This window comes from Pinus tabuliformis, chromosome 1_2 (assembly GCF_031772625.1).
Source record: "Pinus tabuliformis cultivar Carrire ecotype Pingquan chromosome 1_2, CPIR1, whole genome shotgun sequence".
NCBI classification, from domain to species: Eukaryota; Viridiplantae; Streptophyta; class Pinopsida; order Pinales; family Pinaceae; genus Pinus; species Pinus tabuliformis.
Window position 1 is genome coordinate 1,187,359,463 of NC_142298.1, and position 19,149 is coordinate 1,187,378,611.

The 19,149-nt window shown below is 36.8% G+C and overlaps 1 protein-coding gene and 1 pseudogene across 1 annotated transcript in view; one reads left to right on the plus strand and one right to left on the minus strand.

Moving 5' to 3' along the window:
• Positions 1-19,149, minus strand: part of LOC149210474 (uncharacterized) — a 155,448-nt gene that overhangs the window by 35,094 nt on the left and 101,205 nt on the right. Inside the window, exons 2-7 of the mRNA XM_089398972.1 lie at positions 10,383-10,490; positions 9,749-10,062; positions 9,406-9,557; positions 8,273-9,300; positions 7,877-8,158; positions 7,719-7,731 (exon numbers count right to left, since the gene is read on the minus strand). Coding sequence (XP_089255098.1) covers positions 7,719-7,731; positions 7,877-8,158; positions 8,273-9,300; positions 9,406-9,557; positions 9,749-10,062; positions 10,383-10,490 — 1,897 coding nt within the window. The remainder of the gene's footprint in view (positions 1-7,718; positions 7,732-7,876; positions 8,159-8,272; positions 9,301-9,405; positions 9,558-9,748; positions 10,063-10,382; positions 10,491-19,149) is intronic.
• LOC149210475 (uncharacterized) lies at positions 11,612-12,236 on the plus strand (annotated as a pseudogene).

The window sequence follows — 19,149 nt, forward strand, 5'->3', positions numbered from 1 at the left end:
AAATATCCACAAGTATTTTGGATACCTTGCATTGTCCAGTATTTGAATTTAGCACTTAAATATATTGCTTTTGATGTGCTTTGGATTGGAAGCATTATTGAGAATGCACGACATATCTGCAACATTGTACAAAATCATACAAATGCCCTCACTATCTACAAGGAGTACGATAATCTATCATTGTTGAAGATTGTGGGTACATGGTTTTCCTCTTAATTCATCATGTTGAAGAGGTTGAGGGGGGTCAAGTCCACTCTTGGGGCCATGTTTATTTCAGATTTTTGGTCTTTTTGGAGAAAGACACATCAAATAGCCTCAAAAAGAGTGAAGGATATAGTGTTAGATGATGCTTGGTGCGAGAGGGTAGATCTACTTATTCAAATTATGGACCTTATCATTTCTTTGCTTCAATTTGTAGAAACAGAGCTTGAACCCATCCTAGGAGAGGTTTATGAGGGATGGGATTCCATGATTGAGTATGTGAGGAGCATTATTTTACAGAGTGAGTGCTCCGAGTATGAGACGTCATCAGAGGCCTTCTTCACCACCATTCAGGATATTCTTGTTAGCAGATGGGACAAGAATTGCACGCCTTTACATTGTTTGGTTCACTCATTGAACCCAAAATACTATAGCCATGAGTGGTTGAATGGTGGAACTTCCCGCAGATTCCCTCCTCACATGGATGGTGAAATTTTAGAGGGGAGGAAAGATGCATTGAGGCAGATTTTTCAAGATATAGCGTCCCTTGATGAGGTGGAGGATGCCTTTGTATAGTTTTCCATTGGAATTGATCGATTTGTAGGATATGACATGATTAGAGACAAAGGGGGTTAAGAAGCCCTATTCTTGATGTGAAACTCATTGGACAACAAGCCCTCCTCTACAACAGCTAGACATGAGGCTCCTCTCTTGGGTGACTTCTTACTCTTGTTGCGAGAGGAATAGGAGCACATATGAGAATTTGTAAGATGTCAAGAAGAGCAGGTTTGAGCAGTCTAGGGCAGAGACAATGTTGTATGAGCACACCATCCTTCGACTTATTTACAGGCAGAGGGATGAGTGGTTGAAGGGAAAGACAAAGGTGTGGGATGTCTTTCCTGATGATATGGATTTAGACAACAGTGTTGAGTTGACATTGGCCAACTCGGATCTTAATGAGTGAGTGCTAGAGTCTGCCACTTTTGATGATGGTGATATTGTAGAGGGGTCATCCTCCACACCAGCAAATGCAGAGATGACATTAAATACAGAGGAGGAGGATGCAATAGAGGAAAGCAGTGGTGAACATGCTGATGAGTACAATGATGCTGATTTTGATGATGAGGATTGATGACTCATGAGCTACTTACTACCTTGAGGCTTGTAGTTGTTTTGTATTTGCTATTTCTATTTTCTATTGACATTGCTACTACCTATGTAACACATTTTGATTTTGATGACTTAATGAGAAAACTATAGTACCTTGTCTTTCTCCTATTAGATCATTGATGCATATGCATTATGTCACAACTGTATTTGTAATATGTATGCATAATGTTACTTTGTAAAACTTACATCTAGATAAAAATCTATGTTTGAATCAATGAATTTGTGTCATGAATGAGAATTTTTGTAAGAAATATCTAATTTTTAATATATATATAATGTGTCCTATTGTATCATGTTCCGCAATGAAATAATAAAACCAAAACAAAAGAAATGAAACTCGAGAAAACAACACATACAATAAGTAAAAATATATCAAACAAATGAAGTGAAACTCACAATAAAGCAACCCAATCTGGATACCTCGTAATCAAACGCAAATGTATACTCTGCCAAATTTGAAATCAATTTAAAACTAAATATGTGCACCCTGCCCATAAGGGTGTTCAGAGGAAGATCAAATATGTTGATCAGCTCTCTTCGTCCATTAGTGAGAATGCAATCAAATTTTGATTGCAAGTGTCTTTCATTATTCTCTTCATTTGATGAACCCGCAAGCGAGTTAAAGTGAATTGAAGGAAAACGTGAGGGTATGCTCTGCGATTTTCTCCAATATTATATATTTTAAGATCTAAACATGACCAGAGTTAACAATATTGTGGAAAAAGAGAACCTGTTTGAAAATGTGGATGCTATAATTACGTGCCCTGTATAGACTGAAAGTGTGGATTGATCGTTTTGTCTTTGAATTTCTCCCAACTCCCCTCCAACCACGTGCTTCCTGTGATGTTCACAATCTGTAGCGTTTTCATCTTTACCATGTTGTCTATCCATTTCCCTTCCATCTTATAGCAATCACGTAGACTCAGAACTTCCAATGAGGTGAGGTAATGGATATCCTCAGGGAGCTTCTTTATCATTTCGCAGAAATCCAGTGATAGAACTCGCAGTGATGAAAGACATTTGAAATCTATACATGATTCTTCGAGAGTCCTGCAACATGATAAATCCAAGAGCTCCAAGAACTTTAGTTGGCTGAAACTTTCTGGACGATTCTTTAGACTGTTACAATCAACCAGGCTTAACTTTCTTAAACTTGTGACTTCTCCAAATCAATCTGGAAGCCTCTTTGGATGTCGACAACCATTCATTTCAAGTTTTGTTATAAAGGACATATTGCAAAACCCATCGGGTAGTTCATTTACTTTAGTGTGAGATAAGTCGAGTGAGTCCAACAACTTGAATTGTCCGATGCTTTCAGGAATACTACTTGGTTCACAACAAAACCTTAAGGCCAGGAAGAGCTTGTAGACTTACACACCAGTTCAAATGGAGTTCTTGCAATGATGTAAGATTTCCACGAGTGCTGCGAAGCGCTTCTAGACTTCCACACTGGCGCAAATGAAGTTCTTGGAGAGAATTCAATGATCCAAAATCTTTTGGCAGCTGGGTCAAACAAGAACAGCTATCCATTCTCAACATTTTTAAAGATCCAAGAGTTGAAATTGATCATGACAATTCCTCTAGATATTCACAATTTGAAAGTAGTAGTTCTTGCAAACCATTTCTGAACTATCGCGGCTCTTTTGGTAATGTTTTCATCTATGCAATCCTTAGTCGTGGTACTACCAAATTGCTTAGTTCCTAGATATAACTAGAAGAGATTTGGAAGGCATGTAAAATATGAAATGGTTTCTTTAAGCCAGTTGATAAGCCAACATAATTATGAAGAAAAACACATAAAAAAATGAACAAATAAAACACATTCATGAACTACCAATCTTCTGAAAGCTAATTTTGAGCACTGACCACCCTAATAATTTTCTACCCTAATTTTACACAAAGAACACAAAATTTGTTGATTTATTTGTCAGCAATTACATGACATAATTAAGCATTATCCCCAACACTCCCCATTAATGCTTAATGAGGTTTTACTATCTTATCTCGTAGTGCCAAAAATTGAGCTTTTGCAATAGCTTTGGTGAAGATATCTACTCCTAAGTATTTATGTGCTTCAATTCAATATCTTTCTTCTGCACCAAATCTCGAATGAAGTGATATTTCATGTCAAAATGGTTTGTCCTGCTGTGATGAACTAGATTCTTTGCTAACTTGATGGCACTTACATTATCACAATAAATCATTGTGGGCTGAATTTGATTTTCTCCAATTTCTTCCAAAAAGTTTATGAGCCAAAGCACTTGTGTACCTACTGAGGTAATTGCAACATAATCCGCTTATGTGGATGAGAGGGCAACAATGGTTTGTTTTTTTAAGCTCCATGTAATCAAACCGAAACGAAAAGAGAAACAATTTCTAGGCATGGACTTACGATTATCAATACTACCTCCCTAATCTGAATCACTAAATCCAACAAGATTGAACTCTTCAAAAGAGTATTAATGAATACCAAAATTTATAGTGCATTTCACATACCTTAAAATCCTCTTGGATGCCTTCATATGTATTTCATATGGATTTGTCATATACCTTGAAACAAATGAAACTAAATATGTAATATCAGGCCTTGTGTGGGTTAGAAATATCAAGCTCCCCACAATACTTCTGTAAGTTTTCTCATCAACTAAATCAGCACCACCATATCTACATAACACATCTCCATGAGCACTTGGAGTAGGGGATTGATTACAATCAATCATATCAAATTTATTTAGCATATCTTCTGCATACCTTGTCTGACAAATGTAAATCTCATCCTTACTTTGATAAACCTCCATTCCTAGAAAATATTTCATGATGCCTAGATCTTTCATCTCAAATTCATTCATCATAGAAACTTTGAATTTATCATTCATCTTAGAACTACTACCCATATACAATAGATCATCAACATACAAACTTATGATTAGAATATCAATACCTTCTTGTTTGTAGTAAGGGGTAGGATCACTCTTACTTCTCTGAAAGCCATTTTCCTGAAAGTATTCATCAATCCTAGCATACCACGCTCTTGGCGCTTGCTTGAGACCATACAAATCCTTCTTCAACTTGTAGACATTATTCTCATTTCCTTCCACTTCAAAACCTTGTGGTTGCTCCACATATACTTCATCTTCTAAGTACCCATTCAAGAAGGCACTTTTCACATCCATATGATGCATGCTCCACTTTTTCTGAGCTGCTAACAAAATCAACATTCTAATGGTCTCTTGTCTTGCTACTGGTGCAAATGTCTCTTCATAATTAATTCCATACTTTTGTGTGAATCCTTTAGCAACTAATCTTGCTTTGTGTCTTTCAACACTCCCATCACTATTAAATTTAGTCTTATAAACCCATTTGGTGCCAATCTTTTTCTTGTCATGTGGAAGCTCTGTCAACATCCAAGTGTCATTCCTTTGAATGGAATCCATCTCCTCTTGCATGGCTTGCATCCAAACTTCATTAGTACATGCATCTTCAAAACAAGATGGTTCAAAATTAGCCTTGGCTAATAAAGCGAAATTGACTATCTCAACTATTGAGCTTTCTTCATGTGCTTGATTTGCACTCCTCTAATAAATATCACTCAATTCTTACCTTCCTTGTAGAACTTGGAGAAGAAGTTGGACTTGAACTTGATATTGAAGAAATTGATGAAGGGTTGCTTGGTGGAGTTAACCCACTAGTTACAAAAACATTAGTTGGCTACTCATGATCAATATCAACAATTATATCAACATTCAAAACAGATTTTGTCTTCTCAACATGGCTTTTTTGATGATCATAAACTCCCCCTTCATAAAAAATTACATCTCTTAAGACAATAAGCTTGTTAGTTAGAGGATTATACAATTTATAAGCCTTGTTTGTCTCACTATACCCAATAACAATACATAACTCACTCCTTGCATCTAACTTTTTTCTATTCTAACCAGGTACATGCACATAAACCAAAAAACCAAAAACTTTGAAATGATTAACATTAGGCCTTTTTCCATCCCAAGCTTCATAAGGAGTCATCTTTTCGAGTGCACTGGTGGGGCTACAGTTGAGGATGTACACTGTTGTAGCAACTGCATCTCCCTAATAATAATTGCTCAATCCCTTAGTTTGTAACATGCATCTTTCCATTTCAACCACAGTACGATTCTTCCTTTCAGCTATGTCATTTTGTTGGGGTGTGTATGTTGTAGTATGTTCCCTCCTAATGCCATTCATATCACAATAACTATGGAAATATTTTGAGCAGAATTCTCCTCAAGGGTCAGTTCGCAAACATTTGATCTTGCACCCTTTCTCATTTTCTATGAGGGCTTTGAACTTCTTGAATGTATCAACGGCCTCACTTTTGGCCTTCAAAAAATATACCCAACAATTTTGTGGGTAATCATCAATAAAAGTGATGAAATATGATGACTTACCCAAAATTTTAGTCTGCATAGGACCACATATGTCTGAATGAACAAGTTGAAGTGGGTGATGAGCCCTCCATGCAGTGCCCTTTGGAAACCTTTCCCTTTCATTCTTTCCTTTAGCACATCCTTCACAAACCTCCTTATGCTCCTCTACCTTGGGCAAACTAGAAACTAATGCATGTGAGGTTAGAAAATTCAAACTGTGAAAATTTAAATGCCCATACTTGAGATGCCATAACCAACTTGAATCCACATAAACCATATTTGCAAGATTGTTGTTATGTTCATCAAACCTCAAGGGAAACATCCTATTTCTTGTCATAGGCACAACAGTGATCACCCTATTTTTCTTATTCTTATCATAGATAGTACATCTTATTTTCAAAGACTACTTTATAATTGTTCTCACATAGTTGCCAAACGCTCAACAAATTATGCTTCAATTGTGGAGTGTAATAAATGTCCTGAATACTCCTTATACCTTCTTTTGTTTGGACCTTCATAGCTCCTTTGGCAGCAACCTCCAATGGTTTATCATCACCAATCTGGATCTTAGATTTGAAACTTCCATCCTTTGTTGAAAGAAACTTTTCATTCCCTGTAATATGGTTAGAGCATCCAAAATCTAGGTACCAAACATCTTTACTAGTATTTTCACCTTTGGCATAAGATAAAAATAAGTGATCTCGAGGATACTCACCACCTTCTTGAGCATAGTTAGTATTTTTACCTTCTTTCAATATGCATTCTCTTTCAAAGTGGCCATACCTGTTACAATAGTAACATTGAACATTTCTCTTATCAAATCTACCTCTACCTCTTCCTCTGAAACTACTTCTTCCTCTTGAGCCACTTCTTCCTCTACCTCTTGAAGAATTTTGGCATTGCCATTTACCTTGACCTTGATTTATTTTGGCACTATTGTTGCTTGCATCTTCATTCTTTGTAATTTGTAATTTAGAGAAAAAAATATTTCTCTACACCTTCAAAAGTGTCCTTCAATCTTTCTTCAGGAGGCATCAAGGATCCAACCAATTGATCAAACTGTAGTTTTGTCAAATCCTTACTTTCTTCCATGATTATGGCAACATGAATCCTTTTGTGTTAAAGATCTCAATACCTTTTTAATTAAAACTTCATTACTTACAGTTTCTGCAAGTGTAGTCATTTTATTGACCAGATCTTTGACTCTCACACTATAGTCACTAACACGCACCTTCAAATTCTCTCGCTTCAATGTCTGAAGCTTGACCACCTTAACTTGATCACTACCTTGGTAAGCTTCTTGTAGAGTCTCCTAGGCATCTTTGGCAGTTTTGCTCTTGATATTCTTGGAAATAAGCTCTTATCAAGAGCTATCTGATTATAAAACAAAGCTTGAGCATTCTTCTTCCTTGCTTCCTTTCTCGTTGTTCTTTCATTGGTTGTAAGGGAATTCCAATCAGGTGGCTCCTCATAACTTGATTCAACAATCTCCCACAAATATTTTCCAATAAAAAAGGTCAGCATCTTAATGCACCAATAATCATAATCATTCCCATCAAATTTTGGAATGGGCATCTGGTTAGAATTCGACATGATTAACTGATACCACTTGTAAAATAAAAAATGGCTTTTAAGTCAGTTGAAACACACTCATTGTGTGAGCTCAAACCTGGTGTAAATCTCATATTGAATTAAACCATTAACTACATTGTTATATAGTAAACTTATTATTAATATGATTATCAATCAACTATCTAATCTGAAACAAATCTACTGACACTACCAATCTTCTCAAAGCTAATACTGAACACTGACCACCCTAGTAATTTACTACCTTAATTAAAAAAAAAACAAAAAAAAAAAAAATCAATCAATCTGCTGACTTATTTTTCAGCAATTACATGACATGATTAGCGGATTTTAATTCAAAATAGATGTGCGTACCTTTCAAGGGCATCTGCAAATTATGCAATTACTGTTATATAAAAATAATATCTCAATTCATTAAAAACTAATAAAACTGCGCATGATATAGATTTATAGATATTCCAAGTAAATTGAGAAGAGAAATAACAGGGACCAGACATTTGAAGGGAACTTGCCTCGCTCAGATTTTCTAAATCTTCCGATTTGCAGATTAAATGGCTCAACTTTAACTTCTTGAACTTTTCTAACTTTGACTTATCAAAAGGAAGATCAGAATCTCTCGCCCTGAATATAACCAGCTCTTCAAATATTTTTTCACATTTTCCCGCCACCTTTGTTGACTTTGCGAGTATAACAACTCTTAAAGATCTGTGCATCAAATCTAGTTTTGATGCCTGTATATTAAGTAAATTGCTGTCATCGCTGGACCATATGCCTTTGATCTTTTCAAGCTGGTCCTACATTATTATTAAATATTATTGAGTCAACCATAAGAATCAAGATGGGCATTTTATATTTTGAAACAAAACTGTATATGATATATTTTTGAGATTAGAATAGAGCTTCCGTACATTATCTTTCTTCAAGAACTTTTCAAAATCACTTGCACGGGTGAATCTGAATCTTTCTCCCTTCTTGTCGAGACCAATTGCCAACATCACATCGTGTACCCTTACAGTCATGCTTTTCACATCTTTCGTGACCAGCGCTCTTTCTTCAAGCATTTTCAGTTCTGCTTCTCCCACAATATTTGAGAGTGTTTCCCAATCCCATCCTTGGAAAAATACACAAATGTCTAAAAATATTTCTTTCAGAGTCTCCTCAAGGTTTTCGTAGGCGAAGATGCAGCACTCCATATCGTTCCCTATTTTACCATTCCAGTTGTTTTGGCTCGCTTCCAACACTGCCCCATAAGCTTGTTGTACATCTTTTTCAGAACTGATGAATCCTGCTACCACCATCATAAGCTTCGGGACTCCTTCACATATATTGACTAAGTCATTCAACTGGTGAGTATGTAGTTGCTGCAGACTATCACCATGCGGTGCTTTCTTGAAAAGATCCAATGCCTTTTCATGGGGAAGGCCTTCAATACGGTAGAATACCGGTTTTACTCCTCTTATTCTCACTGCATCTTTATCCCTTGTAGTCAGAAGCAACCTCAATTTTCTTGCATTCCTCATATTTTTAGGAAGAAGGTGATGAAGTGCATCTCGGCCCTGTTCAACTTTATCTGGAAGCAAGACATTGTCGATATAAATAAAAGCTGCCTCTTTCTCTAACATCTCTTCAATTACCTGTTGTCCTTCCTCGTACCTTCGGATCTCCGGGATTTCCGACTCTTCTCCCATCATCAAGTCTGTCAATATACATCTTTGCAACTCTACTACATCTGGAACCGAAGCTATAGTATCAAACAATCTAACATAAGAATATTTATATCCTTCTGTTTTTTCCTCAAACAGCCGTGCAAACACAGCGTCGGCAAGGGTAGTCTTTCCCATGCCACCAAAGCCATGCACGATTACTGCTACAGCATTTTTGTCAGTTTCCATTTCTAGCCGTTCAATAACATCTTTCAATGGAACTTCGATTCCAACTGTTGTAACAATATTTAAAGGCAAAAAAAATCAAAAACTTTCATAAAGTCCAATACAATAAAATTATTTAAAATAACATTTTTGCACAAATTACCACAATTTACCTGCGTCTTTAGGATATTCTGGATATTGTAGCTCTTGGCCTTTTCGTAGACGCATATCGATCTGGTTAATGACATCGAATTGACATAAACGCATTTCAGCCTGCGTATCCGCTAACTTTTTCTGAAATTTAGCCAGCGCTTCTCCGTTAAACCTGCATTAAGAAATTTCTTTACAAAGCATATTTCATAAAAGGGCTCTATGTCCCACATAAATCACAGACTAAAGAAGTATGTAAATTTATTTGAATTGGACGAGGAGGTTCCCACGATCTAGACGACACTGGAATTCAGAATCCATTTACCCAATGTTAAGAATACTAAAGTGTGTTGAGTGAGTAGTCACCTGGATAATTCTGAAGCGCCAATTTGAGTGCAACAATCGATAGAGGCTTCAACTATCAACATTGTTGCTTCTCTGATTGGAGCCTCCATCCCCTTCTTCAACCAAGGCCGTTGTTGGAGTTGTTGAACATGGTTGGCCAATATATTCATCTGCTTCAATAGGTACAGACAGGCTTCTTTATTCGCAGAGACTGCTTCGTGTCGCTCCAAAATAGATGCCGCTACAAGAAAGCCTGTGGTAACCATGTGTGCCATTCCCATGCCCTTGAGAAAGCCCATAAGGAATGTCTTGCCGTCCACTGTTACAATATCTTTCTGAATACCAACAGAGAAAAGCAAGAGCACTTATGATGATTGAATATAAAGAAGGGTGAATATTGGCAAACATCAAATTCTTTATCTATCCCTTTTATTTCACCATTTCTCTATTTCATAGCAACAAAATTCAAATTCGAATTCGAATCTATCCCTTTTATCTCACAATTTCTCTATTACTTATCTATCTATCCCTTTCTCTATTTCTCCAATCTATCCCACTAGTTACTCTTCGCACAAGGATTGATCCGGAGCAATACTTCATTCATGGGCTATTAAGCCTTTCCACTTAAAAAAATCAATTAATCTTTAATACGTACATTGACTCCTTCAGAGACCACGTCTTTCAATCTCAAAAAGTTTTTGGAAGCGAGACAGGAACCCACAGCCGCCTTTGGCATTGATTGGTTCTTTCCCTTCTTTTTCTCCTGTACCAAAAAGAGAACAAGTGAAAACAAATCCTCTTACATGTTTAATGTAACAACATCATAAAAATATATTTTATAATAAAATAATAAATAGAAATATAATTTATAATAAAATTATTTTTAATTAAATAAAAGTTTATCCTCTCCGTATATTAAAAAGACATATAAGAAATCAAAATGGAAAACTTAAATCATTTTAAATGATTAAAATTTATTTAAAATATTGATATTACTTTACATTTAAATCTTGAGATTATAATAACATATGAAAATCAAAATAACAAAAGATTTTTAAGAAAAATAATATTTATTTTAAATTAATTAATGGTGATTTCAATTCAAATTTTATATATAATTGATAGAAGTTATATTTTTATTTTAGATTTAAAAAATAATTATAATAAATATAAATTTTCTAAGCTAAATTTAAATTCAAATAATAATAAATAGAAATTATCTAAGCCAAACTTAAATTCAAATATCCATCATTGCCATTATAATCCCAACATTAATATGGATGGATGTTATTATAATCTCAACATTAATACTAATAATTTACAAAGTCCGTTGTATTGTTTTTTTAAGTTTTCAAATAATTAGGCAGATAAACCTTTTTTTTGAATCAGTCGATCTCTGATTTTTGTCTACCTTTTTCATCTTTTGATGATGTATGTCCCGTAGTGTGAGAAATACATATGTCCTTATCTTCGGCTGTGAAGCATCCTCCATATTGCTCGATTGTTGTATCCACAGATTTCTACGCCAATAGAACACAAGATGTTCGAATTTTCACCGGATGTTCGACTTTTCGAGGACAAGCACTAAAGACCGCCAGCGGGGAACGCTAAAACCACTAGCTATGAACAGAAAATCGCGTAACAGAAGCTTATCTTCTTCTTTAACAGTGAGTATGGCCCGCCCCAAGTAAATCTCTCTCGAGATAGTTCCACATGGCATGATTTCTATGAACATATGCCGAGACGTCCTTATGGGTTGCCTGCTACAAAATGGCCAGCACGTTCACTAACAGGAGGGAAATTTCAGTTGTGCAAAAGGAAAGAAACAAAAAAATTGTGACAAAAATTCAAGATCTAGAACCCTTATTTTCTTTATGAGCACTCATGGTGTAAGAGCGCTTCATATCGAAATTATGAGATTTATCTTCATCTTCTACTTCTTTTTCTGTTTCTTCAGCCTATTCGACGACCTCCTCGGCTTCCTTGGACAACATGACAGACAATGTCAATTCTTCATGGGGTTTCTTGCCTCCACTGATACCCCATGGTGGCCCTCTCTTCCACATGAAATCTATCAAAGATAGCCTTCCCTCTCGCAAGTAAGTCGACAGGCGACAATTTATTGATTAAGAAAATGGCTTCGTTTGCATTTCGAACAAGGGATGTTGCAATATTTTGCTGATTTTAGTTGTTTGTTTGAGTAATTTGCAGGAGGGGTTTGTCCAAATGTTTCAGCAGCAAGTCGTAATCATTCATGTGTCTAGCAGATGTGAAATGCGTGGAAGACCTCGCCAAGCCGGTGAAAAAGCTCAAGGGCTCCCGTAGCTAGGAACTCATAGTAAAATCGTCATATAATAATCAAACAAGTCGAATGTCAATATTCTCAACAGGCTCAAACGAATCCATGAAAATACCTCGAAAGAATTCCCATAGATCGAAGATGGGGAAGAAAAATGGTCGTTTAATTCCCACAAAACTAGACAACCTATGGTTAGCGCCTCCCAAATAAATAATATACAGTAGACAATACGGAAATTTACAGATCCATACCCTAACATATAGTGTTGAACTTTGTACATAGGGCCCACCCCTCCACAACCACTTTTTGGTCAATTGTAAACTTCTAAAACTCTGACAGGTTTTAAATCGGGGGAAGATTTGAACGGAAAACCTTTTCATTTCCATGGAAGAGGCAAAGCAATGATAAGATAATCTCAGTTAGCTGATTACATAATAGTTTTTTAAGGTGATTCTATTTAACTCATTAAATATTTTTGGGGTCAGAAGGGCTTTCGAGTCTAGTATGGTAGAGATGTTTTAATGTAATGTAATATCCTACAAACATTTTAACTTGTCAAAATAAAATAAAATAAACTAAAATAATTAATAATTATAGTTATAATTATCAATAAAACATTTTGATTGGGTCAAATTACATAAAACTAATAATAATAATAATAATAATTAACTTAGATTTATTTAACTATGGATTTACCAAAAGTATAGAGAAATTAAATCTCTTAATATGAAAACCTTTTATTTTATGAAGAAATTGAAATTAGAAAATAAATTAGTATTATATCATAATATGAATTATTTTAAAAAATAAAATTATATATATATATATATATATATATATATATATATATATATATATCTATATATATATATAATTTTCAAATATATTTAGGCCTATAGGCTTTTCTTTTGAATCAATCGACCTCTGATTTTCGTCTACACTTCCTGTGTCTGTGTGACATCTGTGCATAGATTTTTATGCACACTTCTTCTCTCCACTTGTAGTGCGCACCATATTTACGTCAGAGTCTTTTATGCTAAAGTTCCAAGAGAGTCCGTTTGAATTCTTCATGGAGTTTATGGCACTGAACATGAGTTTTATGGTGCACGACTACATGAGGAAGACTATGTTGATGGCAACGATTGTCAATTCTGGTCTCCTCTGATTTTACTACATATACAAGACATCTCGGGTGCATCTTAAAGAAACTCGTGCGTAGGTTTTGTTGTTGAATTATGGTTGCTTTTCTCAACACCTATCTAAGAAATGATTCTGCAACTTTCAACGACCTTCTCATTCATCCCTCACATGCCCCAGTAAAGCTTGAGTGCACGCAGTCTTTTGTCTTGAAAGTTGAACATAAGTCAGACGAATCTATGTTGCGTCAGATAGTTTAGTTCATCTCTCCTATTCAAGCATGACCATGTTGCCTGCCCATATCCATCACCTGCAATTGTTGTGGGGCTTCTCTATCTCAAAAGACTTGGAATATCATAGTAGATAGCCCTACATTTTTATTTAAATTTGAAACTGGATTTGATTTATTTTCACACATGTCTATTCTTCTATACCTCTATGTTATTTTGTAAACAAGAAAAACATTACATATATTACGAGAGCAAGATTACAAATGGCATCCCTAGGTCTGTAGATTTTAACCCCGTACTTAAATTACCGGCATATGAATTCTAAAACACAGAACATAAACAATAGCGAGAGCATAACACATAAAACAAATATACACATAGATTTTCCTCTAGATCCTAAAACTAGGACTACCATATTGATTTTTCATTATGTTACTTTCAATGTTACAATACATATATATACATGCTAAAGCATCCAATACCATGTACCGAAAACCATCGTGCCCAAAACCATGTGCGAAAACCATGCACAAAAACATAGGTAGGTTTGTCCCACCTAATATAGGGTCCAAAAAAAATTTCCCCGGGGCGTTGCCCCGAACCCCGTAAAGGGGGGCTAACCTCCCCCATCAAACCCCCTGTGATCCCTCGCTACGCAATCGGCGCAACGAAGGGGGGGCTCCGCCCCCTTCTAACCCCCCGATTAACTAGGCTAGCCAGTCATGAAAATAATATAACACAACCCAACATTCTCCCTCTTGTTGTTTTCTTTCCATAGGGAGCCACAAGAGAGCTTAGTCATTTATCTAGCCCTGCAACACCCATTGTTTCTCTACACCAAGAGAACTTCTTAGAGCTCAGATTTTGTCAATGCATCTGCAGTATTCTTCAAAGTGTCCACCTTTACCAGCAACACCATTTTTTCTTCTATCATATCCCTCACAAAGTGATATTGAACATCAATGTGCTTTGTCTTTGAATGGTAAGCAGGAATCTTTGCAACGAAAATTTCACTTTGGCTATCACAATCTATTTTTATAGCTCCCTGTACTAACCCCATACTTGAACACAATCTCTGCACCCAAACTACTTTGTTTCTTGCATGAGTGGTTGCCATGTATTCTACTTCTGTAGTTGATATTGCCACTACAGATTGTTTCTTCCTCATCCAACTGACTGCACCTCCAAATAGGTTAAACACATACCCACTTGTAGATCTTCTCTAATCCAGATCTCCAGCCCTGTCTGAATAAACAAAGCCATGAATATCCAAAACTCTGTCCAATCTTGGTCTTCATTGGTAGCACAAACCATTATCACTAGTGCCACGCAAATACCTGAAGACCCGCTTCACTCCTGTCCAATGCTCCTTCCCTAGTTTTGACATAAACCTGCTCAATACTCCCACTGTTTGTGCAATGTCTGGTCTAGTATGGACCATCACATACATCAGGCTACCAACTACACTTGCATATGGAACACGGGACATGTCCTCTGCCTCTTCTTGTGCCTTGGGACATTGTTCAACAGATAACTTTACACCTACAGGAATAGGAGCCTTCACCGGTTTACTATCCTGCATATTAAACCTCTGCAGTATTTTCTCAACATACTTCCTATGGTTTAACCAGAGCTTCCTCTTTGCCCGATAACTTTTAGTTTCCATGCCCAAAATATAGTTTGTAGCACCAAGATCATTCATGTCAAATTTGGAAGACAATTGGGTCTTCAAATCCTGGATAATTTCTTTGTCATTTCCAACCAACAACATATCATCCACATACAAGACCAGATAAATAACACGGTCACCAATTAATTTAAAATACACACAATGATCTACTTTGCTTCTTGTGAAGCCAAATCCCCGTATAAATGTATCAAATTTCTGATACCACATCCTTGGTGACTATTTTAACCCCTACAGAGACTTATTTAACTTGCATACCATTTATTTCTTACCCTTCACCAAAAAGCCTTCAAGTTGCTTCATGTAGATCTCTTCTTCCAGATCCCCGTAAATAAATGTTTTCTTCACATCCATCTGTTCTACCTCAAAAACAAAAGCAACCACAACAGATAAAAGTAATCTAATAGTAGCTACCTTGGCAACAGGTAAAAAATATCACCAAAATCAATTCCTGTCTCTTGGGAATAACCTTTTTCTACCAACCGAGCTTTGTATTTCTCCACCTTTCCTTTTGCATTTGTCTTCTTCTTGAACACCCATTTGCTGCCAATGGGTTCCTTCCAACCGGCAACTCCCAAGCCTCATTTTTGTGCAAAGATGCCATTTCATCAACCATAGCCTCTTTCCAAAGTTTTCCATACTCTGAATCTAGTGCTTCCTTCATAGTTTTGGGATCATCATCAGTAAAAATAAAGAAAAATTTGAACAGAAAGCAGATGGACTATACCTTTCTAGTTGCCTTATTTCTTGAACTGATCTTCTCACAACTGGAGTTTGTGGCTCTTCATCTTCTGATTCCTCTTCTGCTGTAGAGTCTGATTCATCCTCCTTAAGCTCAAGCTCTATCTTTTCAGGTTCCTTTGGTTGGAATTCATGTTTAATAACACATTTCACCTCTTTGAACACCACATCTCGGCGATACACAACCTTCCTTGTTACTGGGTTCCAAAGCTTATAACCCTTTAAACCATACCTATACCCAATAAAGATGCACTTTTAAGATTTACTATCCAACTCTGTTCTTTTCTCCTTTGGAACATGTACATATGCATCACATCCAAATACCCTCAGATATGAAAGAGTGGGTTTCTTACCAGTCCATACCTCCTGTGGAGTCTTATCCTCCAATTCTAATGAAGGTGATCTGTTGACCAGGCAACATGATGTCTCCACTACCTCTGTCCAGAATTCCTATCCTAACTAGGCACCACTGAACATGCTTCTTGCCCTTTCCATCAACGTCTTATTCATTCTTTCTGCAACTCCATTTTTCCCACATGTGTATGGAGTAGTCTTCTGCCATGCTATACCACACTTCTTACATAATTCTTCAAATTCCTTCTTGCAAAACTCTCCACCATTATCTGTCCTCAGCACCTTTATCTTCTTGTCTATCTGGTTTTCCACCAGAGCCTTAAATTCTTTAACCCTGTCAAATACTTTAGATTTCTTCTTAAGGAAATATATCCATGTATTCCTTGAGAAGTCATCTATAAATGATACATAGTACATAGACTTTCCCAGTGATGGAACCTTCACAGGGCCAAACACATCACTGTGCACAAGCTCTAATATTTGTTTCGCCCACTTACCACCAGAGGGGAAACTCACCCGATTTTTCTTCCCATATACACAATTTTCACAGAAATCAAAACCCAAAGATCTATTAGTCATACATTCTACCATACCTTTACCATGAAGTATTCGAAGGCCCTTCTCTCCAATATGTCCAAGCCTTTGATGCCATAGCATGGTAGTTTCTCCAGAGACCACTAGATTTTTTTGCTCCACTTTCAAGAACCACGGAATTGTTGCACCCATCAACAACAGTTTTACCTTGCATCTTATACAGAGTTCCAATCCGAACTCCCCACATCAATACTAGTGCTCCTTGAACCATCTTGCAGGTATCCTTCTCAAACACTGTTTTTACACCTGCATCATCCAGCTTGCTTACAGAAATAATATTTATGGCCAATGCAGGAATATACAGAACACCAGGAAGTGTTCTAATCCTTCCACCTTGCAAATTAAACTCAAATTTTCCACGACCAATGATTTTAGCCTTCCTTTCATCCCCCAAGAAGACATCACCACCATCATATTTCTCATACTCGCAGAACCACTCTCTATGGGGAGTGAAGTGAAAGGATGCACCTGAGTCAATCAACCATGCCTCATGAACTACATGTGTACTTGAAGAAGCCAAGTACACATCTCCACCTTCATCTGAGATGGTTTTTGCCTCTGCAAAAGGAGCATAATCAGATCCCTTTCCTTTGTCGGGAGCTTTAAATTTACAATCCCTTTTGTAGTGCCCTTCCTTTCCGCATTTGCAGCACACCTTTACAAGTTTTCCTGGAGCTTTAGATCTCCCTCTAGATTTAGATCTCCCACTCAATGACTTATTTTTGTTTATGTTTTGGGACCTTCCTCGTACAAACAAGGCATCACCATTCTGGCTCTCCATATTTTTCCATCTCATATCCTCTATCAATGGGGATGAGCCTATTTCTTCAAACTGCAATGCAGTTGCATTGCTACCTATTGCAATAACCAGACTATCCCACGAATCCGGTAGAGAACACAACAAACTGATGCACTTATCTTCATCTAAAATTTTAATATCAACAGATAATAATTGACTTACCACAGTATTAAATGCGTTCAGATGCTTTGTCACCGAGTCTCCATCTTTCATCCTCAGGTTATATAGCTTTTTCCGTAGGAATAGTTTATTCACCAGAGACTTAGATTGGTACAAAGTCCCTAACTTGTCCCACAAAACCTTTGTCGTAGCATCCCCTGGTACATTCAGTAATATTGAATCTGAGACACACAATCGTATTGTGTTCTTTGCCTTCCGATCCAACTTCTTCCATTCTTCATTGGACACTCTTGTTGGTTTAGTACCCGGATCTACTGTGATCCATTGATCTTTGTCCACCAACAGATCCTCCATCTTGAGTTTCCGCAACTCAAAACTTTGACCATTAAATTTCTCGATCTCTATCTTTCCACTGCTTGCCATCTTCTTTTACCACCAAAATCAATCCCGCAGATCTCCCACTAAACAGGGTCTACCATAGGCCCAAGCAAAACCCCTCAGCAACAAAGGCATTCCCTTGCAGCCAAAATAGCTTTGATACCAAATGTAGGTTTTAACCCCGTACATAAATTACCTACATACGAATTCTAAAACACAGAAAATAAACAATAGCGAGAGCATAACACATAAAACAAATATACACAGAGATTTTCCCCTAGATCCCAAAACCAAGACTACCAAATTGATTTTTCATTATTTTACTTTCAATGTTACAATACATATATATACATGCTGAAGCATCCAATACCATGGACCGAGAAACATCACGCCCAAAACCATGTGCAAAAACCATGCACAAAACCATAGGAAGGGTCGCCCCACCTAATATAGGGTCCAAAAAAAAATCCTTGGCGCGTTGCCCCGAACCCTGTAGAGGGGGGTTAACCTCCCCCATCAAATCGCTTATGACCCACCCGCTGTGTAATCGACACAATGAAGGGGGCCCGCCCCCCCTTTAATCCCTCAGTTAACTAGGCCAAATAGTCATGGAAATAATATAACACAACCCAGCATTCTCCCACTTGTTATTTTCTTTCCATAGGGGGCCACAAGAGAGCTTAGCCATTTATCTAGCCCTACAACACCCATTGTTTCTCTACACCAAGAGAACTTCTCAGAGCTCATAGGTTTTGTCAATGCATATGCAATATTCTTCAAAGTGTCCACCTTTACCAGTAACACCTTTTGTCTTCTATCATATCCCTCACAAAGTGATATTGAACATTAATGTGCTTTATCTTTGAATGGTAAGCAGGATTCTTTGCCAAGAAAATTACACTTTGGATATCACAATCTATTCTTATAGCTCCATGTACTAACCCCATGCTTGAACACAATCTCTGCAACCACACTGTTTCCTTGCTTACATGAGTGGTTGCCATGTATTTTGCCTCTGTAGTTGATAGTGCCACTAGAAATTGTTTCTTACTCATCCAACTGACTGCACCTCCAAATAGGTTA